Raw genomic sequence first — 25506 nt, forward strand, 5'->3', positions numbered from 1 at the left:
CTCCAGCTCCATCTCAGAATGAACTCCTCTTTCTCTTTACTGCCTTCCTGCTGCTGCAGCTTCCACTACCTGCCCTTTCCTCGGAATCTACTTTCTCCATCATGGACACTGACATTCTTGGAATCACCAAAATGGGTGAAGCAATGACTAATTCATCCTAGAATAGGTTCAGTAGAAATTTGGAGTTGGTCACACCTACATGCAAATTTCAGCTCTGCAACTTACTAGCTCCATGTTTCTAAGCAAATTAATATTTCTAGGGCTTTGTCCTCTCATCTGTTGGATGAGGGTGAACATTCTTAGGAGGTGGTGCTTGTGAAGGATTGTGGGTCTGTAGGAACTGGTGGTGCTTACTGTTACAGCCCTCCTTCCTCTTCCTTATCCCCCCTACTTCCATGTCCGCTCCCCTATCTCCACTTCCCTGGCTAGTCCAGGTGTATATTCTACGAAGCATGTCTTGCTGCTTCTCCACACCACATGCCACCAAGATAGTTGAGCCCCAGATAGATCATTTTTCATAATGGTCACCGTGCCCCTCTGGGTGGTGTCTCCAGTCTTCATTGCCAGGGTGTTGTGCAGATAGATGAGGTCAGTGTTTCTCCCCAACTTACACAGTTCATTGGTGTCTCCTTGTCAGGATATATATGTTCTCTATAGGCTCTTCCTGGTTTCTGCTCCACCTCCTATCACTCATTGTTTCTTTCCCTAAAGTCTACTCTCTAGCCTTCACAATTCCATGGAAGGAACATGTCCTTCTGCTTTAGGCGTCTGCCTTGTGCCTGTGTATATTTCCTTGTAAATCCCCTCAGTTGCCTCTATCTTTACCTGTCCCTCTCCTTTTTCAAAACCTAGTTCAGGCAATTTCCTCTCCTATTGAAGTTGATTCCTTTCTTTTATCGTCTTAACTTCTAACTCTGTGATGAGTAATTTTTGTTTTGAGGATTCGGATGATTGCCCCAAAGGCTTTTCTCTATATTAGGATGTAGTCAGGTGAGAAGAATAGGGAGGGTCCAAGTAGCCAAGACTCTGTAGTAGCCTCTTCTGTTCTGTGTTTATGTGACTGACTGCCCTATACGCATGCTCGTGACCCAGTGAGTTCCTGGAGGGCACTGGCTGCCTTGTTCATCCTTGTACTTCAGATATCGATATGTTTCACTAATAGACTTTGCCAGAAAAGTCTTCCCAGATGTTGAATAACAGAATTGAGTAGCTCCAGTGACTGCAGTGAAACAGACCAGTTAGGTTTACATCTATTTTACGTTCGGACATTAACAAGAGTAGCTTATGGCCCAGCTGCTGTATTTCACAATACTATCTTATTCCCAACCTAGGTCTGAGAAACATCTTGCCTATTACAACAGCAAAGGTGCCAATTGTAAAGTTCTTCCATTTGAGAAGTGGTCTGGAAGTGGACATTAGTTTGTATAACACACTGGTAAGATTTTCTCTAAGCTTTTTCTTTAGGGAGATCAAGGGGAACAAATCTCTCTTAATTTACAAAATCTCAAGTAAAATTAAGCCATTTTTTTATCTTATTCATTTTTTTTTAAGATTTTATTTATTTATTTGACAGACAGATCACAAGTAGGCAGAGAGGGAAGCAGAGAGAGAGGAGGAAGCAGGCTCCCTGCTGAGCAGAGAGCCCGATTTGGGGCTCAATCCCAAGATCCTGGGATCATGACCTAAGCCGAAGGCAGATGCTTTAACCCACTGAGCCACCCAGGCGCCCCTCATTCTTTTAATCATTATTTAGGAGTGCTTGCTGTGTGCCTAGCAGTGTTGTAGAGATGGGATGTAACAGTTACTCGTATTTATTTAAAGTGAGGTCAGAGTGGCAGGTGCTTTAGTTTGGCTTGAAGTTTGTTTAATTTTATAGTGTATGTATGTCTTTGGTCCCATAGTTGCTTTGCTTTGGAGCTTTATGGACCTTCTCTGGATCCTAGGGGCATTCAGTTTAAATAATGCCAGGTTGAGGTGGGGGACTCCTAACATCTACTTAGACAGAATTACCTTAATAGCCCTTATTTCTAGGAATGTTCAGAATAAGGACATATTAACATAATGGAAGTCGTGAGTTCAGATACCATTTATAATTCTTATTATTAGTAAGTTAATGAAGCTCTGTTTGGGGGGAAAATATATTGGTTTCAGTCTGAAGTGAATTACAGTGTAAACCTTTTCAGAATATTCCAGCCTAAAATTTTTTCTTCTAATTAATCCCTTATGGTATAATTTTCCTTTTAACAGGCCCTTCATAACACAAGGCTCTTATCTGCTTATTCAGCCATTGATCCCAGAGTTAAATATTTATGCTACACCATGAAAGTCTTTACAAAGGTGAGTATCCTTCCTGTTGGGATTCATCAGGAAATTTCACTGCATCTTCAAACCTAGGTGAAAACATAAGTCTATATTTTTTAAGGACCCATGGCTGTATTAAATGTTTCCTTTAACTACTTTGGGAAGCCTGCCACAGCAAGCTACAGTTTTATCATCTTAAATTTCATATATGATAACCTGATCTTGCTTGTGGCTGTTGGTTGGGGTTTTTCTTTTGTTTGTTTTTGACGTCCTTTTCGCTGGTATTGTTTGGTTTTGGTGACATTTTAGCATTTGAAGATGTAATTTTCATATTACTGCCCTGTAGAAGCACCTTACTTTTAGTGATAACAGGATAGCTGCAAATTTAGCAGAAAACACTGGTGATGTTTTCTTTGTCCCTCACTTTCCTTCCCTCCAGATGTGTGATATTGGTGACGCATCTAGAGGCAGCTTATCGTCATATGCATACACGCTTATGGTGCTATATTTTCTCCAGCAGAGGAATCCACCAGTCATTCCTGTCCTTCAAGAGGTATTAGTAAAAGAAATTGTGTTTCTCACCTAAAGCTGGGTTGTCTTTGAGCCCTCTTCCTTCTCTAGTATTCTGTGGTTCTGTAGTTAAATATTTAATTATTTTCCTACAAGTTTTTGTATCAATGCATTAAATTTATAATCCATACTAATAGTTTAAAAATTAATTTCAGATATACAAAGGTGAAAAGAAACCTGAAATATTTGTTGATGGCTGGAATATTTATTTTTTTGATCAAATAGATGAACTGGTACGTATTTTAAGAGTAAAGATTTTTTTTACATCCTTGACTAAAAGTTAGCTATACTATGCTGTGGTGTCATGGTCAACAACTATATTATCACTTGTTATATTTATCTATATTATGATAGTGAAAAACTAGCATATACAGTTGTTTCCTTTGAAGTTGAAAACATTTTTATTAAGCCAGGTGAGTTTCAAGGGACTGTATTTCAGATTCCTTTAATGCCTGTCAATTCCAAATGGTTATGTAACTTTATTCCAAGTGAACATTTGCCAAGGAGTTTGAAAAGACTTTCTTTGAGTTCGAAGGTCTAATAACCCAGGCATCATCAAGGCTCTTAAAATTTATTTCCAGATGCTTCCACAAACATGCATTCTGGGGTTTGACATTTAAAACCCTGAGCTCTCCCTGTCTCTGAGTCACAGGGTAGAGATAAATAAACTCATAAATGATATTTAAAAACGTGAAAGAAAGTTATGTAATTATGTTTTTATGTATTTAAATTCCAGTTAATTAAAGTAAATCCAAACTTACTCCCTAAGATTCAAATGAAGATAGATATTAAAACTTTACTATAGAGCATGATATCTCTTGTTCCCTTCTATTTCTAGCCCACCTATTGGCCAGAATATGGGAAAAATACAGAATCTGTTGGGCAACTATGGTTGGGACTTCTTCGATTCTACACAGAGGAATTTGATTTTAAAGAACATGTTATTAGCATCAGGAGAAAAAGTCTGCTTACAACTTTTAAGAAACAGTGGACCTCAAAATACATTGTTATTGAAGGTACAAATAAAATGAAACTTAAAATGGTTTAGAATATAGAGTTGGAACTGTGAGGGTGTTATTTTTCATCCCTGCAGAGCTCTTCCAGAACAGCCCGGAGCCACTGGTTGGGATGGGCAGCACAACCTTCCTGTTACTGTCCACATCAGCACACTTGACTCTTTTCAGTATAAAGATTTATTTTTAAGTGACCCAGGTCCTCCTATGGGCCTTCTCACCAATTCAGAACTCTTTTGACCAGGACACATCTTTGATTTTTGTTGAACATCTTCTGGAGAATAAGTTTGCAATAAAGATAAGGCAGCTTCAAAAGAGTAGGACTTTTAACACCTTCTGAATTGAAGACGGGGCACTAAGAATGAATTTTCAGGATCCTCACTTTCTCTTTATTCATTAAGGAGTTTACATATAAGTAATTATATATAAATATTAACATTTCTTTTGCCCACGCCGAAGCCTTTTCTTCCCACTGAATGCAAGGATCCCTGGGCCATATATGTTTGTAGTTGATTATTTATTTGCAGTTTGTATGATTTTAAATTTAGGGACAAAATGAAGTTTAAATGCTTAAAACGGAACTGAGAAATGGCTAAGAAATATTTTATTTATTTAATCTTTTTAATTTTTTTAAATGTACAGATTAGCTAAATAACATGTTACTCTACGTTCTGTCTCCATCATTACTTCTGCCTGTTGGCAGTATGATAATACTGTGAACATTTATAAAGTTAAATTCAGATCACTGTGACTTTAGATAGGGTTTTAACGTTTTAGGATCTCATGTGTCAAAAACATAGAACTTTGTCTTAAACCTTTCCATTATCACAGTGGATTCTTATGGTCTCCAGTTGTTCATATTTTGTTTTTAATTTTTGAAGTCTCTTAATCTTTTACTTCTCATTTTTACATTACTTTCAGATGAACCATTAATAATAGGCTAAGTGAGAAAGAAGCCTTTTAACCAGCTATTCTAGAATGGAGGAATTTCAGGGGTGGTGACAACAGCAATGATTATTACTGTCCCGTAGCTTAATATCATAGTGTCCCTGCTGCATTAAGCAAACAACCAAAAATACTTCCACATACACACATGTGAAAGTCACCAGAAGGAAGCATGATCAAATCTACTTGGAAGGAAGGGGCAGCTGGGTGGCTCAGTGGGTTAAAGCCTCTGCCTTCGGCTTAGGTCATGGTCCTGGGGTCCTGGGGTCCCGGGATTGAGCCCCTCATTGGACTCTCCATTCAGCGGGGAGCCTGATTCCTCCTTTCTCTCTCCTCCTACTTGAGATCTCCGTCTGTCAAATAAATAAATAAAATCTTCAAAAAAAAAAAAAAAACCCTACTAGGAAGTAACGTTCTAATAGCGGTTATTTGTGTAGGATCAAATTGAGTGAAAGCTCCTCTACTCCAGGAACCTGTTAGTGAGTCTGAATCCAGAATGGTGTGCCCCAGTTATTGTTCATTAGAAGCATAACAGACAACTTTAGGATGCCCCTTTTCATTTCTGTATTCTTTTTGTATCTACTGTATACAAAGTGGTCTTCAATTCTTGATTCCTAAAAAGGGTTTTGAGGGTTTTTTTCCTTTGCTTTTCTTCAGTGTTTTTAGGCATTTATTGGAAATAAATATCTACACATAATATTCAAAGTATGAATTATTACATATGTATATTATATATAAAATATTTTAATTTAGAAAGTACTTTATCTCCGTTTATTTCATGAATAAGTTTTATTCAGATCTTGAATAAATCTTACATCAGCATTTTTTTCATCATTCCTACCACTTTCTGGGTCATCTAATAGATAATATTCCAGAGCACAACATATACATACCTATCTAAGACTTTGTGATGCAGACCTTTAACATCATAGAGGAGTCCTTTATGAAGATTTCACTAAAAACTGAGGTCCAGGTAGCCATTGTTATGCCGTTGGGACAGGTGCATATGTCTTTTTGTCTTAACTGTGTTTTATGATCCTCAAGATGACTAACATGATCCTTAAAACACTTGTTAGTTAGCAGGAACATTCAGCACTAAAATGTTCTAAATAAATTTGTGACCTCTTTATGCTTCCCAGACTAGCACCATTAGATCATACACAACTAATAGGTCTCCAAACAATATTATGTTGTTCAAAATGAAACAGCTCCTCATAATAGGAACGAGTCTATACAGATTCAAATATAAAGCAACACCCTCTCTTCTGATGGACACTTTGGAAAAAACACTTGACTTATGTTTAGGAATTGATATTACTTAGCTGTATTGCATATTGGAAACTCATTAAAAAGGCAATCATTCAATAAAGTTAACCCTTGAACAGCAAGAGGTCGAACTGCACAGGTTCACTTACATGTGAATTTTTTTCAATAAATACGGTACAGTAAATGTACTTTCTCTTGTGATTTTCTTAACATTTTCATTAGCCGACTTTATTGTAAAAATGCAGTATATAATACATATACAAATATGTATTAATCACCTATGTTATAGGTAAGGCTTCTGGTCAAAGTAGGCTGTTAGTAGTTAAGTTTCGGGGGACTCAAAAGATATGCGTGGATTTTTTACTATGTGGGGGATTGTTGCCTCTATCCCCTACATTTTTCAAAGGACAACTGTACTTTTACAAATAATAAAGTATGTAACACTTCCTTCTTATATAGTCACTTAATGTATGAACGATGGCATTTCCTATTTCATTATATTTTTGTTCTCATTAATTTTCTTTGCTTAGATCCCTTTGATTTGAATCATAATCTTGGAGCTGGATTATCAAGGAAAAGTAAGTTGCTTTGTTTATAAATGTTATTGTGATCCCTTTTCCTTTTACTCCATCTAATTGAGCACTTACTCTTTCTTCTTAGTGACAAATTTTATCATGAAAGCATTCATTAATGGTAGAAGAGTATTTGGTATTCCAGTCAAAGGATTCCCAAAGGACTGCCCCTCAAAAATGGTAAGTGTCTGTTAGAAATACCAAAAATACTGGAATGCCTGGGTGGCTCAGTCGGCTCAGGTCATGATCCCAGAGTCCTGGGATCGAGTCCCACATCGGGCTCCTAGCTCAGCGGGTAGCCTGCTACTTCCCCTGCTTGTGCTTTTTCTCTCTCTCTCTCTCTCTGACAAAAAATAATTAAAATCTTTAAAAAAAAAAAAAAAGGAAAGAAAAGAAATACCTAAAAACCAAAAAAGGTGCTTTATTAATTTTTACATATTACACCAGCAATAAATACTCTAAAAGTCTGGTGAATCTAGCCAATATAAACAATGGCAATACAAAGCAATTCCAAAAACGTTTTTTTAACATCCTCAGTTCTGAGGCGATTTTTATCAGGAGAAAAGGGAGAAACAGCCAGAAGTGGAGTTTGGGTGGGAAGATTAGTCATTGTGGTGCTGTTGCTTTGCCTTGGCAACAAATGTAGATGGAATCGCTGTTCCATGGGCATTTGGCTCCATGCCAGCTTCTGCCAAGGCCAGCCTCCATGTGGCTAGGGGTCCTCCACTTACCTCATAGGAAGTCTGGATTTTTCACTTGGAAAGGAGAATAATACATCTCTTAATGGGCCTAAGAAAGAGACCAAGCTCTCTGTGCTAGCAAGCTTACTGGTATCCCATAACCTAATACTCAAGATTTGTATGGAACTGGACTCATTAAAAACAAAGCACAGTCGCATTGTAGAAATTCCCTTCAGTGAGAGAAAAAGGGAGTTAGGAACTAGAGGATTTTCTGTTCAAGTTATTTTTTTCCAACATTAATTTTTTTTTTTTTTTTTAATTTGCGAAAGAGAGAGGGAGAGCAAGCACAAGCTGGGGGAAGGGGTAGAGGGAGAAGCAGACTCCCTGCTGAGTGGGGAGCCCGATGTGGGACTCGATCCCAAGACCCTGGGATCATGACCTGTGCCGAAGGCAGACCCCCAACAGACTGAGGGGGTCTAATTTTTTTTTTTAAATAAAGACTTTTTAAACTAACCTTAAGTGCATTTGTGTATATTCAGCACTGGATCCCATCTGTGCGTCTCCTTTTTGCTGGATATGCTATGGTTGTCTTCTACACCAAGGCTTCTGAAACTTATTCCTACAGAGCACCTTGGGGATTTTGTTAAAATGCAGATTCTGATTCAGGAGATCGGGGTGGGGACCAAAATTTGCATTTCTTACAGACTCCTAGGTGATCCTGATACTTCTGGTCCTCACCTAAATTTCACTGGCAAGGAGGATTCAGTTCAAACATTCTCTTTCCTTTCTTCTGATATTTTTCTCCAGAAGCCACAACAAACAAAGAACAGCACATAGCTTCTTTCTTTTTCTCTGTATGTGTAATGCAAATCGTATTCCTCAGTTTATTGGATTTTAGCCTTTCCATTTTATGATTAAGCGAAACGTTTGTACCTGACCTCGGCCTCCTCCACGTCCTGGCGAAGCTGACTCATGGGTATGTGCTCTTGTGTAGAAATGTCCTGGAAAAACAGGCTGTCTTTGTGGTTAGGGTTAAACCATGGTCTGCATGTTGAAAAGGAATAAAGCAAAATGAATTTGGGTAAAATTATCCTGAAGTAAACCTCTTAATGGTCTTCAATTTTGGAATTAAACAGTATAATAATCACTAAAAAGAGCGTCTCTGATTGATATCTGGTTAGTTTTCATGTTTTGATCTCACTTTAGTAGTTCATACTTTTCTATATTTATGTTCTGTTAGGAGTACTTTTTTGATCCAGAAGTGCTAACTGAAGGAGAGCTGGCCCCAAATGATAGATGTTGCCGAATTTGTGGGAAAATTGGACACTTCATGAAGGACTGTCCAATGAGGAGAAAGTAAGTCAGTGTTCAAAAGGGGTGGTTTCATTTTTACTTTCCTATTGTACCAGTTTTTAAATGAGGTTCTATTGTAACAGAAAATAAACTTGTATTAAATCCAGCAGTTCTCAGATAAATGATTTTTCACAGTGAAAATGAACTGATTTAAAACGTGCATTTAAGCACAGATGACCAGATGTCCCTTGGGTGTACAGATACCAGTCTTCCAGGCCTGCTCCCCTTCCCTCATTTTGGTCACTGCCCCAGTCGCTACTCAGCCATTTGGTCGGCAGCCTCTCTAACAGGGATGGCAGAAGAAACAAGGAAAGTAAAATGGGCTCTTCGGGACATCAGTTACACTTCCAGTGTACAGTAACAGGGCTGTTCCAGACTCATGTACAGCTTTTTGCCATTTAGGACCCTTCACGTGTATGTGGTTCAACCCTTAATGATTGCTGTGCTGACCCACTCACGTGGGTCAGGATACTTCTGGTGACGTTTGCAGGAGGTGGGGTAGTGTTGATTGCTTGCATGGGCCATACTATGGTTTTGGATGGTGTGTTGGTCTTAATTGGACCATAATACTCTCATTTAAAGACATGCTCTTAAGGCACCATCTGGAATTCGAGGCTCTTATTTAGTACTTTGGTTTTATATTCAAATAATAGTCACTGCTCATGTAGAGCAAGAAAGAAATATTTTTAACATTTTAAGAACATAAATCACCTTACAACCCTTGTTCCTTGTGAACTGAAAGTTCCACATCTCGAATTTCTAGTGCCTACTAAAAGAATGGGCCTCAGAGTCACAAGAAATCACCCCAAAGATCACTGGAGTTTCTTTACATCCATATCTTAGCAGATACTGGACCAAGGAGTTCTGCTAACTGCAAATACTGTTTTTATGGCACTAGAGTAGTTGTGAAAATCAAAAAGAAAAACTATACCATCGCCCTGAGGTTGCTTCCCGAAAGAGGAGACGGACTAAAATGTGTACATTCTTGTTTTTCCCCCTGATACCTTCTGTCTCTGGTTATCTCCCAAACCTGGAGCACCCTTAATATCTTGTCAGGTTTCTGTTTAGATTTTTCCTACCGGTGTTATATCATCTTCTAGAGTGAGACGACGGCGTGATCAGGAAGATACCCTGAACCAAAGATACCCTGAGAACAAAGAGAAGAGAAGCAAAGAGGACAAAGAAATTCAGAACAAGTACACAGAGAGGGAGGTGTCGACAAAAGAAGATAAGCCCATGCAGTGCACACCTCAGAAAGCCAAGCCAGTGAGGGCGGCTGTCGACCTGGGCAGAGAGAAAATACTCAGGCCTCCAGTGGAAAAATGGAAGAGACAGGATGACAAAGACTTAAGAGAAAAACGTTGTTTTATTTGTGGAAGAGAAGGGCACATTAAAAAGGAATGCCCACAATTTAAAGGCTCTCCAGGTATGGATCCCGGTCATACCTCAATGTTTGCACTCGCATCTCAAGGGAAATCTCTTTTTTAGAGTTTAGAACTCTTTATTATTTTAGTTATATTTATTTCTTTAACAAATCAACTTAAAAAGATTTTTAAGAAAGTGAACCCACCCCATTTAAATTCAGACCCTCTTATATGGCAATTTCATTGAGAGGCTTATAGAAGTCATTTGTTTGACTTTTCTAAGATTATCCATGAATGGAAAATCCGGTCATCCCCAGTGCCTATAAAATGTAGCCTGTGTGACCAGAAAACAAGCTGCCACTTAAGCTTCGCTTCTCAGTACGTGCACTTTGGAAACTAAAGCACTGACTGGCCATGGGGGAGGCATAGCTAAGTTAATCTCAGGACACCAGGCTGTGTATAGTGAGCCACTTGTGCTTTCGTTTAAATATGTACATGCACATGCCTAGAAGAGGGACCAGAAGGAACTCCATGACACAGCTGTTATGGTGGTTCCAACTGCAGAAGAGAATTACGGAGTACATATATAGGACATTATTAGTTTCCCGCAGTGAACGTGATTATTCTTACGATAAGGAAAAACACACTCTCAGTCCATAGTTGCATGTCATCCGTACATCCCATCCCTTTGGGTTCTTGGATCTTCATTGACCCTTTCTGTTAAATGGGTGAAGTGTCCACTGCGGGCACCTTTTTAACAGACTGTTAAGCATGAAGGTACCTTCTGTGTGTATAAGTTAGAATTTACAAAGCAGTTTATACACTCCCACTTTCTTTCTCCGAATAAACCCGTGAGAGTGGGTGGACTTTGATAGAGGAGAGAGCATGGAGAAGCATAAAGAAGAAACCCGGGGAGTCATTTTTTAGATTAAAGTAGTAAGCTCTCCTGTTCCTGTCCTCAGTTGTTACATGTGTATGGGTGGTGTAAGAGAGTCAGCACTGATGATAATTCCCTTAAAATTCTCTACTGTTTGTCGTTCCTGGAACACTAATACCTCTCTTCCATTCTATTATATCATAACAGCAATATAATGTGTCTCTTTTTTTAAAGACAAAATTTTTAGAGCACTTATTCTTATTTTTTTTTTTAATGGAGCTTTATATGGAATGAAGTATATTTTTAAATTATTTAATTATTGGTTTTAAAATAGGACTTTGGTGTTTATGGAAGATACAGCTTGTCCTGCTTCTAAGGAGCTCGGACAAATGTAAACTCTAACTTTTTTTTACCCTGACATGGGACATAGACCAGATCTTTAATGATTATAAGAGGAATATCTATTTAAGAGAAATTAAAATAATAGAGCTAACATTCACGGAGTGCTTCCTATGAGTCAGGCACTATTTTAAGTACTTTACGTGGGCAGTCTCATCTCATTTTCTCCCCAACCCCATGAGATGGTGGTATCGATAATCCCAGTTGACAGATGAGGAAACTGGAAATAGTATAGATCAGATATAATGAAATTCTACCGAAGTTATTTTTGTAGACCTTTCTGAAACTGGTCTGTGTTTACTAAGTAGCACAAAGCACGTTACCATCGTGTTCCTCTTGGCTACAGCACAGCGGTAAAGGGAAGCCCCAGCATTCCCCCAGCTTTGATGGATTTCTTCCTCCTAGCTGGTAGCAAGGTTTAAGGTGTTTAGTGAAGCTATCAAAACAGAGCAGTATTCCTGAAAGCCTGCAGGGCAGCAGCGAATCAAGGGGAATCCAGGGTATCATGGGGTGAGAGGCTAGTTATTATCAATCCGAAGGAAAAGCGCCAGAATCTTGGATTCCTCAGAATGTAGCATTTACACACTAAATCAGGTAGTCACTGTATTTTTTAAAAGTAAAATAGGAAAGGAGGAGTGGGGCTAGGGTATGGGGCGTTTCCTTCGGAGTTACTCAAAGTACTAAGTTGCTTCTTCCTATTGGAAAATTATGCTGCCCCCTCTCATGTCTTCAAATATGTTATTGTTCACATAAGATGCTGAGTGGACCTTCTGTCCTGTCCACAGAAAATCGTTCTGTGGAAGTTTGAAAACAGGGATGCTGCTTTCATTTTAAAGTGAGAACAAAATGCTAACTTTTTTCTCAGGTGTGTCTAAATCAGATTGTGTATTCGGATCCCCTTCTTCACCTAGCCCCTTGAGACCAACTGGCACATTTGCTCAGGTAAACCTAGCTCACGCCTGAGCAGGAAGCCCCTGGGTCTCCTGTCTGTTGAGCGAACACTTAACTGAGTGCAAGCAGCTCTGTGCCAGGCCCTCAGTGAGGTGCCGGGCAGCCGCTGGCCCTGCCCTCCTTCCGCTGGCTAACCCTCCTGGCTCCTGTCTCTGGCCCTGGTGCAGCGTGGGGTGCGGCTTGCTGAGCTCTGGATGGCTCCGGATGGCTCCGGATGGCTCCGACAGGGCGTGCTTTGAGGATTCCCTAGTCTCTGTCTTGCTTTTCAATTAACTTGCAAAGTTGTGCCTTCCACGTGCCTAATTTCAGCCCTCCTTGGAAATGGTTACGGTTTTAAGGCTGTTTTCAGATGCTCTTCCTTGCGACTTTGTAAACCAGTCTATTTCATTTTTTAGGCAGTGCTTTTACATGAAGACAAAAAGAAACAAAAAACAACTATATTTTTGAGTCCCCAGTCAGGTATGTGGGTTTTAAAAAAACAAATGTGTGTTCTTTTATTTACTGCATAGCTTACCACATGCCTTTTGAGATGCTTCCTTTGAGTAAGTGGTTTTAACAGGGACTAAACATCAGAATCACTCAGGGAACTCTTAAAAATACGGTTGCCCTGTCCCCACCTTTACCTCCTAAATCCGATTCTGAGTGGGTAGGCTTAGACCTGCATAGCTTTTAAGTGTTCTAAGGTGATTCCTATACCACCCCTGAGCAGGAACCATAGTCTTTAATTCTTTGTCCCTCTCTCACACTTTTTTGCCCCTGCCTTGTCAGCAGTGTACTCTCCTCATGAGGCTATGTGCTGTGCACCAGAGGAAGGGAAGGAAGTAATTGTTGGCCTGAACTCCACTCTCTTGCTCTCTCACTATGTCTTGAATCCTTCCTTCAATACTTCCTTCAAGTACTCACTAAGCCATTTTCCCCCTCCCCCTCCCCCTCCCCTGCCCGGCCCCAAGTGCAGGGTACGAGCCTTAACAGGGGCGATACAGCAGGGAACCAGCAAAGTCCTTGCTCTCGTTCACTCTGTATTCTTGTCAGAAGAGATACGTGTTTCTTATGGCAACAGGTGCTGAGAAATACAAAGCAGGAAAAGGGAATGCTGGATAGGGAGGTGGCCATTCTGTTAAGTAACATCTATGCAAAGAATCAAATGAAGGAAGGGGCCAGGCAGGGGAAGTTGGAGGTAGACCGTTCCAATAGAACTGAAAACCACCGTTGTCCCTCGGTGTCGCTGAGTGGCAAGTGCAGGGAGGAGGTGGTAGGAGGTCAGGTCAGGGTAGATGGGTGTGGATCATGAGGCGCCTTGAGCCCTGGCCAGATTGGATTTCTTTCTGTCTGTGAGATGGACAGCTGTTGGAGGGCTTGGAACAAAGAAAGTTTAATCTGCATTCTGTTGCGGAAGGTTCCTTATGGCTGCTGTGAGGAGGTGAGGGTGACAGCCGGTCCACGAGGAGGCTTCTGCTAGAGCTCAGGGGAGAAATGGTGCCAGCTTATTCTCGGATGGGAGCAGAAGGCAATGTGAGGACTGGTCGTGTTCTGGATATTTGGCATCAACGTGGGTTGTCACTGGATTAGATGGTGACATAGGACAAAAAGTGGACCCGAGATGACACTACAAGTTTAGGCCTGAGCAACTGGAAGAATGGAAGTGGAGTTTTCTGTGCTGAGAAGGACTCAGGAAGAGCAGATTTCAGGGAGAAAGAGAGTCCAGTTGTAGCCATGTCGATTTAAGAGACTGCTAGATGTCTGAGTACAGATGCCAGGTCACCAGTGGGATGGACGAGGAAGGTGTTCCGAGCAGAGGGCCAGGCTGAAGACCGAGACTTGAGTATTTTCAGTGCAGAGATAGCGTTTGAAGGCCTGGGTAGGAATGAGATCACCTAGAAAATAATGCAGAAAGAAAAGAGAACATTTAAAGGCTCAAAATAAAGAAGACAGACAGAAGATGGTCAGTGAGGGAGCCGAGCAGCAAGAGAGCTGGCTCCTGGATTAGGAGCTGGCTCGGAGGACAAGGGGCCTCAGAGAGGGCTTGACCATTCTTGGGCCTCACCGCTGCAAATTCGGGTGCTGTGTGGATGGCGCTGTAAGGATTGCATTGGCCAGTGCTCACGTCATGAGTGACTCTGGAAAGAGCCATCCCTGTGGTGTGAAGAGGACAGAAACCTGACTGCAGGGGTTTCTGGTGAGAAGTGCTGGAAGAGGAACTGTGGGCAACCGAGCCTCACACTGTCCCTGCCTGGCCCAAAGGCCTGTGGACAGATGCCCAGAGGGAGGCAAAACCGGGAGGCTCTCCCTTTCTCCGGTGTTTCAAGAATGTGAGTCGGGAAGGGGAAGGGAAACTTGAGAGGGAAGAGGAAAAACAAAGTAACTGAGCAACTTTTTCAGCTTTTTTTAGTAAGAAAGGATGAAACTATAAACTCTATAACAAATATTCTGAGTTCTGGCCTGTAAACACCCTTAGTAACTTTGCTTATTTTCTCTTTCTCTCTCTCTCTCTCTGTCTCTCTGTCTCTCTTATCTTATTCAATAAAGTAGGGTTAAAGAAAGGAAATTATATAAGCAAATAGAGCATGTGTAGTCTTTTTAACTTGATTGTACAGTTTATGAGAAAAGTTTCTGAAATTTTAAAACTCCATTGACAGAACTTGACATTTTTGTATGTAGTGTAAAACAACCCACATATTTTATGATCAGCTTTTACCTGTTGTATGTTATTTCTGATATGCAAACACATTTGTTTTTAGCTTGGAAAGATGGTGTGTTCGTTAGAATGTGAAGAGACGAAGCTGTCTCTGCCATCAGTTACCGGGAGATAGCACTCCCCGCCCCTGGGCAGCCTTGTAGACCCCGCAGGAGAGAGAGGCTTCCCTACTTTCACCAGCACAGTCTGAGAGAAACCAGGGCGCAGTGGTCTCACCCTGGGAAAGCTTTGAGAGCTCCCAGCAAGGGATGTTTGGTTGTCTCTACTCTGAATGTCGTTCACAAGAGAAAAATAAATGGATTTGTTAAATTATGTAGCTACTTCTCTTTCTGCCTGTCTGGGGATGAAGTATCTCAAGTATATACAGTAATCTAAACAGGAATAGGCACTTATTTTTAAGCTATGTGAATTCCAGGGATTTTTTTTTTTCTTTAATGATTGGAGAAAACATTTAAAGTGGCATCAGATCGCGTAACAATTCCAATTTATGAAGCATGGGCACTGGGTTGGTATAGAGTGAGGTCAGATGGTTCAAGGAGAAAGAGCCAGAAATCCTCAGAAAAGTAGGATTTACCTACTTTACCGCCTTTACCTAAATAGGGAACAGTGGATATAAAGGTAAAGACAGAGGCAGCTCTGTGAGAAAATGCAGGAGCAGCTGTTTCCTGGGAAGATTTTGCCATTGTTTTCAGTAGAATACATGGACGGATGTAAAAACAAGAAATGTTCTAGTGGGAAAACACCCCAAATCAAATAGAAGTGAAGTGGGCCCGGGGCCCTGTTGTGAGATGAGAGGAGGAGGCTGACACCCTCTGCCTCTGAAAGCCAAGTGCGGGAAACAGACTCTCCATGGCAGTGTGTGCGGTTGCTTCCCACAGATCCTCTGAGAGTTTCAGGGTCACAGAGTTACCATATGTAAACAAGCCAAAAGAGTGTTGTTTTTACAAGCCTCAGCCTTGAACAGATATTTCCAGAGCATTACACAGGGAAAATAGGGATCCTTTCTTGGTCGAGATGTTGCTTTTGCCGAGGGTAGGGTGTGGAAGAACATGGCCTCTGCCCTCAGATTGCAGGATATGATTTCTAGCTTTGTGATCTTGAAAAACCTGCTTACACTCCGCTTGACTCAGTTTCCTCATCTGTTACAAAGGGATGATAATAGCTGGCTTACAGGGATGTTGAGAAATCTATGTAAAAGCACTTAAAACAGCACCTGCATGTAGCCGCAGCACAGAGGTTTATAGGAGTGTGACACACTGATGCTCCCGCACAGTGACCGTCGGTGTGGCTCCTGCTAAAGGCCTTACACGTCTTGGAAGTAGAAGTTTATTATAATTTTCTGAATTTATTTGTCAGTGGGAAAACAATACAGATGTTGGACATCTGGACATAATACCTGGGCATGGCATGACCAATTGGCTGTAAAGATTTCTGTAATTGTCTTCCACATCAGAGACTTACATATTTATAAATATTTTCGGCAACTGTAAAACTTAAAGGTTGAATTGACTACAGAAGAAAAATTATTACAATAAACATACCTACTTTATACCAGAAAAAAAAAATTTATGGGTGGTTAAAAGCTATCTTAATTAAACTTTTCAGTCAGCAACTGTTAAGACTTGTCAGATTTATCCACAATAAACTCAACCCATTGTCTATATTATAAATCTGAAATACGTCTCAACTGTAAGTAGTGTTAAATTTCCCAGAGTTCTTTTTTCCCCACAGTACTATATATGTGACACACAGGTGGTTTCCTGTTGATAGGATGGCCCCTGTTCTCTCCAGTAGCCATATTGACCTCAGGCAAGAGATCTGCTTTCTCTGAGCTCCAGATGTCTCATCTAGAGAAGGGCTGTAGCCCCATTTATCTTACCAGATCCTGAGGTTAAAGCACTGAGCCCCTAAAAAGCCAAGTTCTCTTTCCTGATACTTCTTGCTCCATTCCTTTCTACTGGGCTGCACATAGTCCTTAACTGCCAGATGGGAGAGTAATGAATAGAAGATTCCATGAATTTCCTTGTTTTCCATTGGGACTCCGCTCCCCCTTATATACACTGCTGATGCAGTGCCTTAGATGTTCAGTGAGTTTTACTGATAGAGATGTATTCATTTTGAAAGAATAAAGAGACTGAGCAGTAGAAGGGCCAAGAATAAGAGCTTTCAAGTCAGACATAGGTGAGTTTGAAATACAGCCCAAATATCTGCTGGCTTTTCAGCCTCTGTCAAGTTACTGGACATCTTTGTACCTTAGTTTTCTTATCAGTAAATTGGGGCTGACACCTCACAGGACAGTTGTAAGGATTAATTTTCTATACGTAAAGCTCTTTTCACAGCATCTGGCAAATGTTATCCCTCAGCAAGTAATTACTGCCTTGTTACGGGTGTGAACAGTTTCCTGCCTTGCTGTTACTTCCCTCTTCTAATAGGACACATATACCATGGACATTAGAACCATAGTCAGCTGGGTTTCCTGCATAAGTGAATTACTCTGGTTTACATAATAACAATTTATTCAGAATGAGAATCTCAAAAAAACTAACATTTCTCTATTCCTTACAACTTCCCCTTTTTGCAAAGAAGGTTATATTTCCAAAAGAACTATGTCTGACTCTTCATTTATTCCATTTTAACCTCACGTTTGAAATCCTAAAAACTGAAGATGTTAGAAGAGATTGATGGTATTTTTACTCCCTCATGATGATGTGTATATACTATTACAGTTTTTTTCTTCGACCAGAATTTAAAAGCCTAATTTTTTAAAAAAGTGATCTTTATGATAGTAAATTTAAAATAACAGAAACAGGGATGCCTGGTTGGCTCAGTTGGTAGAACATGCAGCTCTTGATCTCAGGGTTGTGAGTTCAAGCCTCATGTTGAGTGTAGAGATTACTTAAAATCTGGAGTAAAATAAAATAACAGAAGTACTTTTGTAAAATATAGGGACACCTTGTTATCAGTGAGTAGAGATCATTCTTGTTGATACCCTTCTTGATATTCTAGTATATGAACATGCCATTATTTATTTAATTATTCCTTATTAATGGACTAGCTGCTTTCAAATATTTGGTACATCAGTGTCCTCCAAAACTTTTTTTGCTCTCATATTCTTCCCTCAAAATGTAGAAAGCCCATATATCTTAAATATTTTTAAGTTGATACCTAAGATTTTCATCACAATTGCAAAGCATATAATTCCTGAGGTTTTTTAAAAAATGTTGAAATTTTAAAATAAACCTTATCAATTAGCCTTAAATGTATCAAATGAAATTAATATATCACTGCTTTTTCATACACGCTACTCTTCATTTACAGCTCCTTAATGGGCAGAAATTTTACTTTCCTCCTTGAATTCTTTGTTTTACTTCCATCTTAAGGTAGTATATTTTTTAGCATATATATTTCAGGCATTTTAGGGGTACCTGGGTGGCTCAGTGGGTAGAGTGTGCAACTCTTGATATCAAGGTTGTAAGTTCAAGACCCACTTTGGGTGTAGAGATTACTTAAAAACAAAATCTTAAAGAAAAAGAAGTTTCAAATTCAAGTGTATTATTGATCAGCCTATCCTCCTTATCTGCAATAATAATATTTATAGAAATTGGATTTTTTAAGCCTTTTATCAAAATGTAAAAATTTCTTCTAAATTGAGTTTTTGCATTAGAATATATAATTGATCAAAACAAATGTTATAATTTTTGATTAAAAATTAGTGAAAAAAGATTTTTCTATTTATGTTTACATACTGAAAGTAACTGCCACTTAATGAGATAGATGGGATTTTTCTCCATACAATCAAGTATTTTTGGATCAATACTACAGGAATGAAACAGTGTTCCTCATCATTTCTATCCCAAATCTTTTTTGTTTTTATAGTTGGTAAACATCAAGAAACCCCAGTAGTCTTTATGATAGGGTATTAAAAGTAAGAGATATGCTTTATTTGGAAATGGAAGATGTATTACAGCAGTGTCATTCAGTTACTGCTATTCCTTTTTAAACGAAATGACCAAAAATTTCATAGTAATGTATCATTAAGAATTATTTGCGATGAACATCACCTATCAGTGTAATTTCACAAAAGCTAAAAATTTGGAATTTTTGTTAGAGGCCTTCACACTTACCACAGATAACCAGCGTTTCTTTTCCTTCCTGCCTCCTTGGGTTTTTTCCCAAGGCCATGTACCACATTAAGATTTGGATGAGGAGGAGACATGCCTCTCTTCTATAAAGTAGGAGGACTGTGAAAGGAAGACTGGTGTGCCTTCTGAGAACCAGCCCAAAACCTTGGCCACAGAGGCATTTTTCAGAAAGAATCCAGTAGACATGAGGCACCCCAGTCAAGTCCCGTAAAGCCCCCTGCCCACCCATCCTGTTCAGTTGGCTCAGGGATTACATGTATCCAAGTGTGAAGACCACTGCTTACATCAAACACCATCAGGCAATATTTGCCTAGTTACTGCCTCAGGATAAATTCCTAGTCAGTAGAATGATAGATTAAAAAAGGGCACACCTTCTCACAGTGAGGCCAGCAATGCCAAAAGGGAATTGTCAGCCACCAGAGAGTCTCTGACTGCCTGTTTCCCAGACCCTCACTTTATGGGAGTAGTCTTTTGCCCATCGGCTTGTATTCTCCGTTGAAGTCTCCTGCTTTTCACATGTTTTCATCTGTGTTTCTTCATATTTCTATCTTTGTATTTTTTAACTAGGGCAGTCATCTCTGTTTTTAGCTTTAGTTTCCACATAGAAATCCATTTGTCCTTTAACAAACGTGTTCTGTCCTTCCATGTTCTGCCACCATGCCAATTTATTAACCTTTCTGTCTTGTTTAGGATTTGTTTTGCCATATAGTTTGTTACTTGCTTGTTTTAGTCGTTTCATCTAGCCAATTTTTAGGTGATTTCAAGTCATGCTTCAGAGTTTTATAAATTTCTTGTTATTCCCTCAGAGTACATAACAGTTCATGTTTTATTTCTAGTGGGTTTACTTTTCTACATGCACATTTTTATATGAAATTTCTTCAGGTATGATTTTTTTTTATACAGGCTATGTAGTAATCAGACTATTAGCACTATTCTTAGAAAAGAGTGGTTTCCTAACATGTTGGGAAAAATACGAAGATACAAATAAAATTCATCTACTAGAGAACTGAACTTATTTTTTTTCCCTATCTTCTTCTCAATCTTTTTTTCAATAAAAGATCATTAAGATGGTCGAAGTCCGCTTTGACCACCATCCCAGACCCATTCCATCCTTTGTGGCCTCTCCACCCCAGAGGCATCTATTATTAGGAGTTCAGATGTTCTTCTAGTTCCTTTTTTTAAACTGACATATGAACCCTTTTACATACATATCATTGGTGAATTTTTTAATTTAAATGATGCATCATACTGTATAATAAGAATGTTTTACACCCTGGTTTTTCGTATTTATTTAATGAAGTGATTTTGAAATTTATATAGATCACTATAGATAGACTTACTGTGCTTCTTTCCAGTATTCTGTCTATGAATACAGAACATACTATCCATTATGTAGCGCATTAGCATTTAGATTGCATTTGGTTTTTTGCTCTTATAAATGGTGCTGTACTGAACATTCTCATCTGAAGCTCCTTGAGCACGTATGAGAGGTTTTGTCATTTGTGTATCTTGAAGTCAAACTCTGTTGAGTCATAGTGTATGTGCATTTTCAACTTAGGTTATCAAGTGATTCGTTGAAATAATTGCCACTCCCAACAGCAGTGTTTATTTTTGCAAATTTGATGGGTGAAAAATACCCTGGTGTTATTCTAATGTATATTTTCTTGACTCTGGTGATACTGTTATATATTTATTAGCCAATTGGAATTGCTCTTCCATGAATTCCCTGTTCATATCATTTGCCCCTTTTGTGCTTGTTACCAGGTAGAATTCTGTAAAATCCCTATACCTATCGTTTGCCTATTTTTCTGTTGCATTATCATTTCCTTATTAATTTGTAAGTATTCTTCATTTATTCTTACTACTCCTTTATTATATACATTCCAGATATCTTCCTCCAGCATATCTTGTCTTTCAGCTTGTGTCTGTTGCCACTCCGAAGTTCTAAATTTTGAGGTAATCGTTGATGGATTTTCCATGGTTAGTTTTCATGGTCATGTCACTCAGTGATTTTAGGGTCATCGTTAAGAAATTCTTCCCTGAGTTCATAAAGATATCCATCTATAGTTTCTTCTATCATCTTTAAAACTTTTATTTTTTTCTGGTTAGATCCTGAACCTCTATGAGTTGTGTGTGTAATACAAGGTGTAGTGATCTAAACTTTTGTCCCTGGAATGATAAATCTATCCTCAATACTTCGGGCAGTTCAGAATATCAAAGATTTGTTGCCTAGAGACCATTCGAGGCTCTAGAGTATAAATACCACGGGAGAGTGCTGTGCTCCTTCCTGGTATCACTCATTTTTCACTGTACATTGACTATCTGGATGCTCTGCTTTGAGAAGTTTGCTTCTTGGGGGGCATAAGTTTCTATTTGCATACTTAATATGTTTGCTTTAGTAAATGTAGATAGTTAAAGCAAAAATGAATAAAATAAAAGCCATTTATACTTCATTCTAGAGCATAACTACAACTTGGGTTTGGGAAATAAAGTCTTCCCATCTTTTCACATCCATGTACTAATAATGGCTAACATGTATTGAGTACTTTTCTATGTACCAGCTACTGTTCAGTTGCTTTACCTGTATCAGTTTATTTAATCTTTAGAATAATTCCAAGGGGGTAGGTATAATAGCCCACATTTTTTCAGATAAGGACAATGAGGTACCAAACATTGGATTGATAGGATTTTTCATTTGTTTTTAATTTGTAGTGGGTTTTTTAAAAAACTGTTTGTCAACACAGGGCTTGAACTCACAACCCTGAGGTCAAGGCCTAAGCTGAAATCAAGAGTTAGATGCTTAACCAACTGAGCCACCCAGGCGCCCCTTTAATTTTTAGTTTCTATGAAAATACTATTCATGTGGTTTTATAACCTACTTTTTGTATTAGTAATTATTCTTCTATGCAAATCTAGTATTCTGTTGTGTCTATTATATACTTAGTCATTCATATCACAAATTTTGAACATTTAAGTTATTTGCATACCTCAGTTATGGTAAGATTTCTATGACTATTCATTTAGCAAAATTCCAACCCACCTCTCTGTCCTTCTGACTTTCCTTCAACTTGATGATCAAAAATTGTTTTAAGTTGCATTTCTTTGATCACTCATTAATACTAAATGTTTTTTATATATACTCATATGCCCTTTTTTTTCCCTTTCGTATGTCAGTTTTTCTTTCCCCAGCTGTATGTCGGTGTTCATCTTTTCTCTATTGACTTGCTTTAGTACTAAGCTCAGTTAATCTTTCTCATAGGGCAAGGTGGTGTGCTTAGGAAATTTCCCCACCCCAAGATTATATAAATAATCATACTTCTTATACTCTGGCGCTTTTATGTTTAATTCTGTAATTAATTTGGAATTGAGTGGAGAGGAAGGGTATGTTGAAAGGAAAGAAAAGAAAACTAACGCTCTCTCCCTCCCAAAATGACTTATTTGACACAGTACCAGCTATTTAACAATCCACTTTACCTCATTGGTTAGAAATGCAACCTTTGTCATATACTACTTTCTGAAACATAAGAATTTATCAGTTTTCTTTTCAGTGATCTATTTGTTTATACTCCAGAACAAAACTTATTAAGTCTTCTGTAGTGTGGCTTTAATTAGTAATCCACATTTCTGTCCTTTACCTGTAAATGTAATAAATTTCTTTTTTTCTTTGGTATCAGTAAGGTATTGCTAGAATGTCACCATTCACAGGTTCATATCTGCAAAGTAATGATGCAAGATACTTATTTTTAGCCAAAGAATTTGTTGCAATCTGTCCTGTGTGGTTGTAAGTGAAGACACTGATGTATGCAAAGCAGAGGTTTCAAAAAGTCCACCTGGCCCTCTGTACCAACATGGAAACAGTGATGAGAATGATGTCACTCTAGCAACCTGCCTGCATTTAGAAAGAATTTTGACTAGGTTTGTGTTTAATAGATCATGTTCCTTACATACCTTTTTTATATCTAGCCTTGCTTACTCAATTCAAAATAAGTGACCAGTACCAGTGTGAAAAGTTTCTGTAAATAAGTAATAATAAGTAATTTTATGGCTTTTGTGATAAAGTGAGGCTTGTTTTATTTATGTTGGGTTTTGTTTTTTCCCCCCCTCTAGGTAGCCTTTCCAGTAAATATATGACTCAGGGAAAAGCCTCAGCGAAGAGGACCCAGCAGGAATCATGAGGGAAGGAAAAAATGCAGCACTCTAAATGGCCACTCAGGCGTTCCCATTCACTTTGAAATTAGGTTCATTTCACAGGACATAGCAGCATAGATCAGGCTTCAACTTAACATTTAAGGGAAATGTCAGATTTTTTTTAACTTAATGAAATTGTTAATGAGGGAAAAAATTTTAGTACAGTCCTACGTACCACGAATCCCCATAGATGTAAGGATTTTAAGAGAAAGCCATGATGTATGTATTTAAACCAGGTTTGTTTTTTTTGTTTTGGTTTGGTTTTTTAGGCCAGGTTTTAAAAAAAAAAAAAAAAAAAGTATAACTGTGGGCCAGTATTCAGTGAATACAATTTCATGGTTTTTAATTCTTTCAAAGCACACTGAAAGTGGTGTGTTGATACACCCAGAGTAAATTAACCCTTTTTTTCACCTACAAATCCCTTTTTTGTTTTGAAGAAGGGAAATTATATTTATTGTTTACTGAATCTTTGTGTGAAAGCATATCAAATATGTGTGAACTGCTACTACTGTATTTACAATTTACAAACCATATTTTATTGATATTTGTAGAAATGACAACATGAACATGAGCACCTATTCATGCGAGTCTTCCGTGGGTCAAGCAGCACCACCGAGGGGCTCTGGGGTTTTTTCCCTAATTTTAAGTAAGTTGACATAGAATTACTGTGCTCATAAAAAAAAAAAAAAAGAAAAAGAAATAAGGAAAAGAAGGAGTCCTGTTTGCTGCTAAAATACATTTTCAAAGGAAAAATGACAAAACAGAAAAGCTTTTTACTTTTTATGATACTTGGAAATTAGGGTGGAGAACTTTTAAAAATCCCTGAGGATTAAAGAGGCCATCTCTGCCAATCACAAGTTTGGTTGGTGTCATTCTGGGTCTGACTGGAGCCCCCCCCCGGAACTGTTTCTCTAACTCCACAAGCCCTCCAGAAGTAGAATGTGGTCAGAACAATGCCTCGGTTTATTTATCATTTTGAAATAAAACCAGAATTTCAACCTGTAATTTTATCCACATTACTTTCTAGCAAGAGTCCTAAATTTCATGAGGAAACCAGAGGAAGGAGTGAGGGCAGTATAAATCTGCTCCTCTTTATCTCGTGCTCCCTCTACTTTATCTCGTGCTCGAGCTATCTGCTGTTCATTGACCCCACTGTGTGCCAAGCACTGTGCCCACAGGAGAGGCACAGGCTTGGTGGGATGAAGACAGAGAAGGACGGGGAGAGTGTTTGTTGGGCGAGCGTCCCGGCTAGCAGAGGGCTCAGAAAATAGCACCTGTGAGCCCTTCTTTTCACCTACTTGAAGACATACTCCAGTTAAAGAAGAATCCTATCAAAATTACCTACAGAATTTGGGAAGTTGTGGTAGAAGGGTTTAGTGATTGTTCCTTACTCAGTTTGGACAAACCCAAACACCTGAATTAACCGCATGAATTAGGTACCCAGGGCAGAAGCTGCTCTTCTGATTTCTCTTGCCTTCAGCATGAAAATGAGCTTGACTGGGCACACAATTCTTGTCACACTTTCTTTGAAAAGCTATTAATGCTGTCTTCTGGCATGATAGCAGAAATCGGAGGCCAGCCTAATTTTTGTTCCCTTGTAGATTTTATTTTTTCTGCTTGGATACCTCAGCAGAGGTTTCCCTGTAAGTTTTTTGTCTGTGACTTTTCTCTAAAACAGAAGCAAATCCCATGCATCTCCCTAGCCCAGTTTGGTTTTTGGTTTTTTTTCAACTTGGAAAAGTATGTTAATTTTTTTTTTTTACCTCAAAAATACTTTTGTCTTTTTTCATTATTTCTCCATCATCTTTTTCCTTCATCCTAGGAGAACTCAAATTTAATCTCCACATGACTGGCTGGATTTTTTATGTCATTTTGCTGTTTTCTGTCTCACATGAATTTCATCATTTCACTTCTAATCGTCCTCAGCATATCTCAGCCACCTTCCCTTTTCCTCTCATTCAAGTTTATTCTCATTATTTTCCTTTTCATGGAAACCATGTTTCCTTATATGCTTTTAAGAATGTTAAAAAGTTTCCTACATTTTATTCTAGTTCCTGGGTAAATTTCAGTCCCTCACACTGATCAATGGGACAGTGACCAGTGTTTGCCAGACCTGAAGAATGGATGACCCTTGACTTGGGCGCTGGTCACAGCCCCTTCTCAGTGCCCCAACCGGGACAGGTGCATCTG

At 38.9% G+C, this 25506-nt stretch overlaps 1 protein-coding gene across 9 annotated transcripts in view; it reads left to right on the forward strand.

Annotated features, from left to right (window-relative positions):
- TUT7 (terminal uridylyl transferase 7) overlaps nt 1–24321 on the forward strand; it is a 61381-nt gene extending 37060 nt beyond the window's left edge. For 5 of the 9 annotated variants that reach the window (XM_059142744.1, XM_059142746.1, XM_059142745.1 and 2 more), the window contains 12 exons: nt 1332–1435; nt 2248–2337; nt 2741–2854; nt 3027–3104; nt 3710–3887; nt 6626–6673; nt 6756–6847; nt 8588–8703; nt 9801–10126; nt 12206–12282; nt 12687–12750; nt 23236–24321. In XM_059142744.1, coding sequence (XP_058998727.1) covers nt 1332–1435; nt 2248–2337; nt 2741–2854; nt 3027–3104; nt 3710–3887; nt 6626–6673; nt 6756–6847; nt 8588–8703; nt 9801–10126; nt 12206–12282; nt 12687–12750; nt 23236–23303 — 1355 coding nt within the window. In that variant the 3' untranslated portion in view covers nt 23304–24321. Of the gene's footprint in view, nt 1–1331; nt 1436–2247; nt 2338–2740; nt 2855–3026; nt 3105–3709; nt 3888–6625; nt 6674–6755; nt 6848–8587; nt 8704–9800; nt 10127–12205; nt 12283–12686; nt 12751–15029; nt 15426–23235 lie in introns of those variants that run through there. The other 4 variants (XM_059142748.1, XM_059142750.1, XM_059142751.1 and 1 more) reach the window with 4 other exon arrangements.
- The last annotated feature ends 1185 nt before the right edge of the window (nt 24322–25506 follow it).

The sequence above is a fragment of the Mustela lutreola genome, chromosome 12 (genome assembly GCF_030435805.1).
Source record: "Mustela lutreola isolate mMusLut2 chromosome 12, mMusLut2.pri, whole genome shotgun sequence".
Lineage (NCBI taxonomy): Eukaryota > Metazoa > Chordata > Mammalia > Carnivora > Mustelidae > Mustela > Mustela lutreola.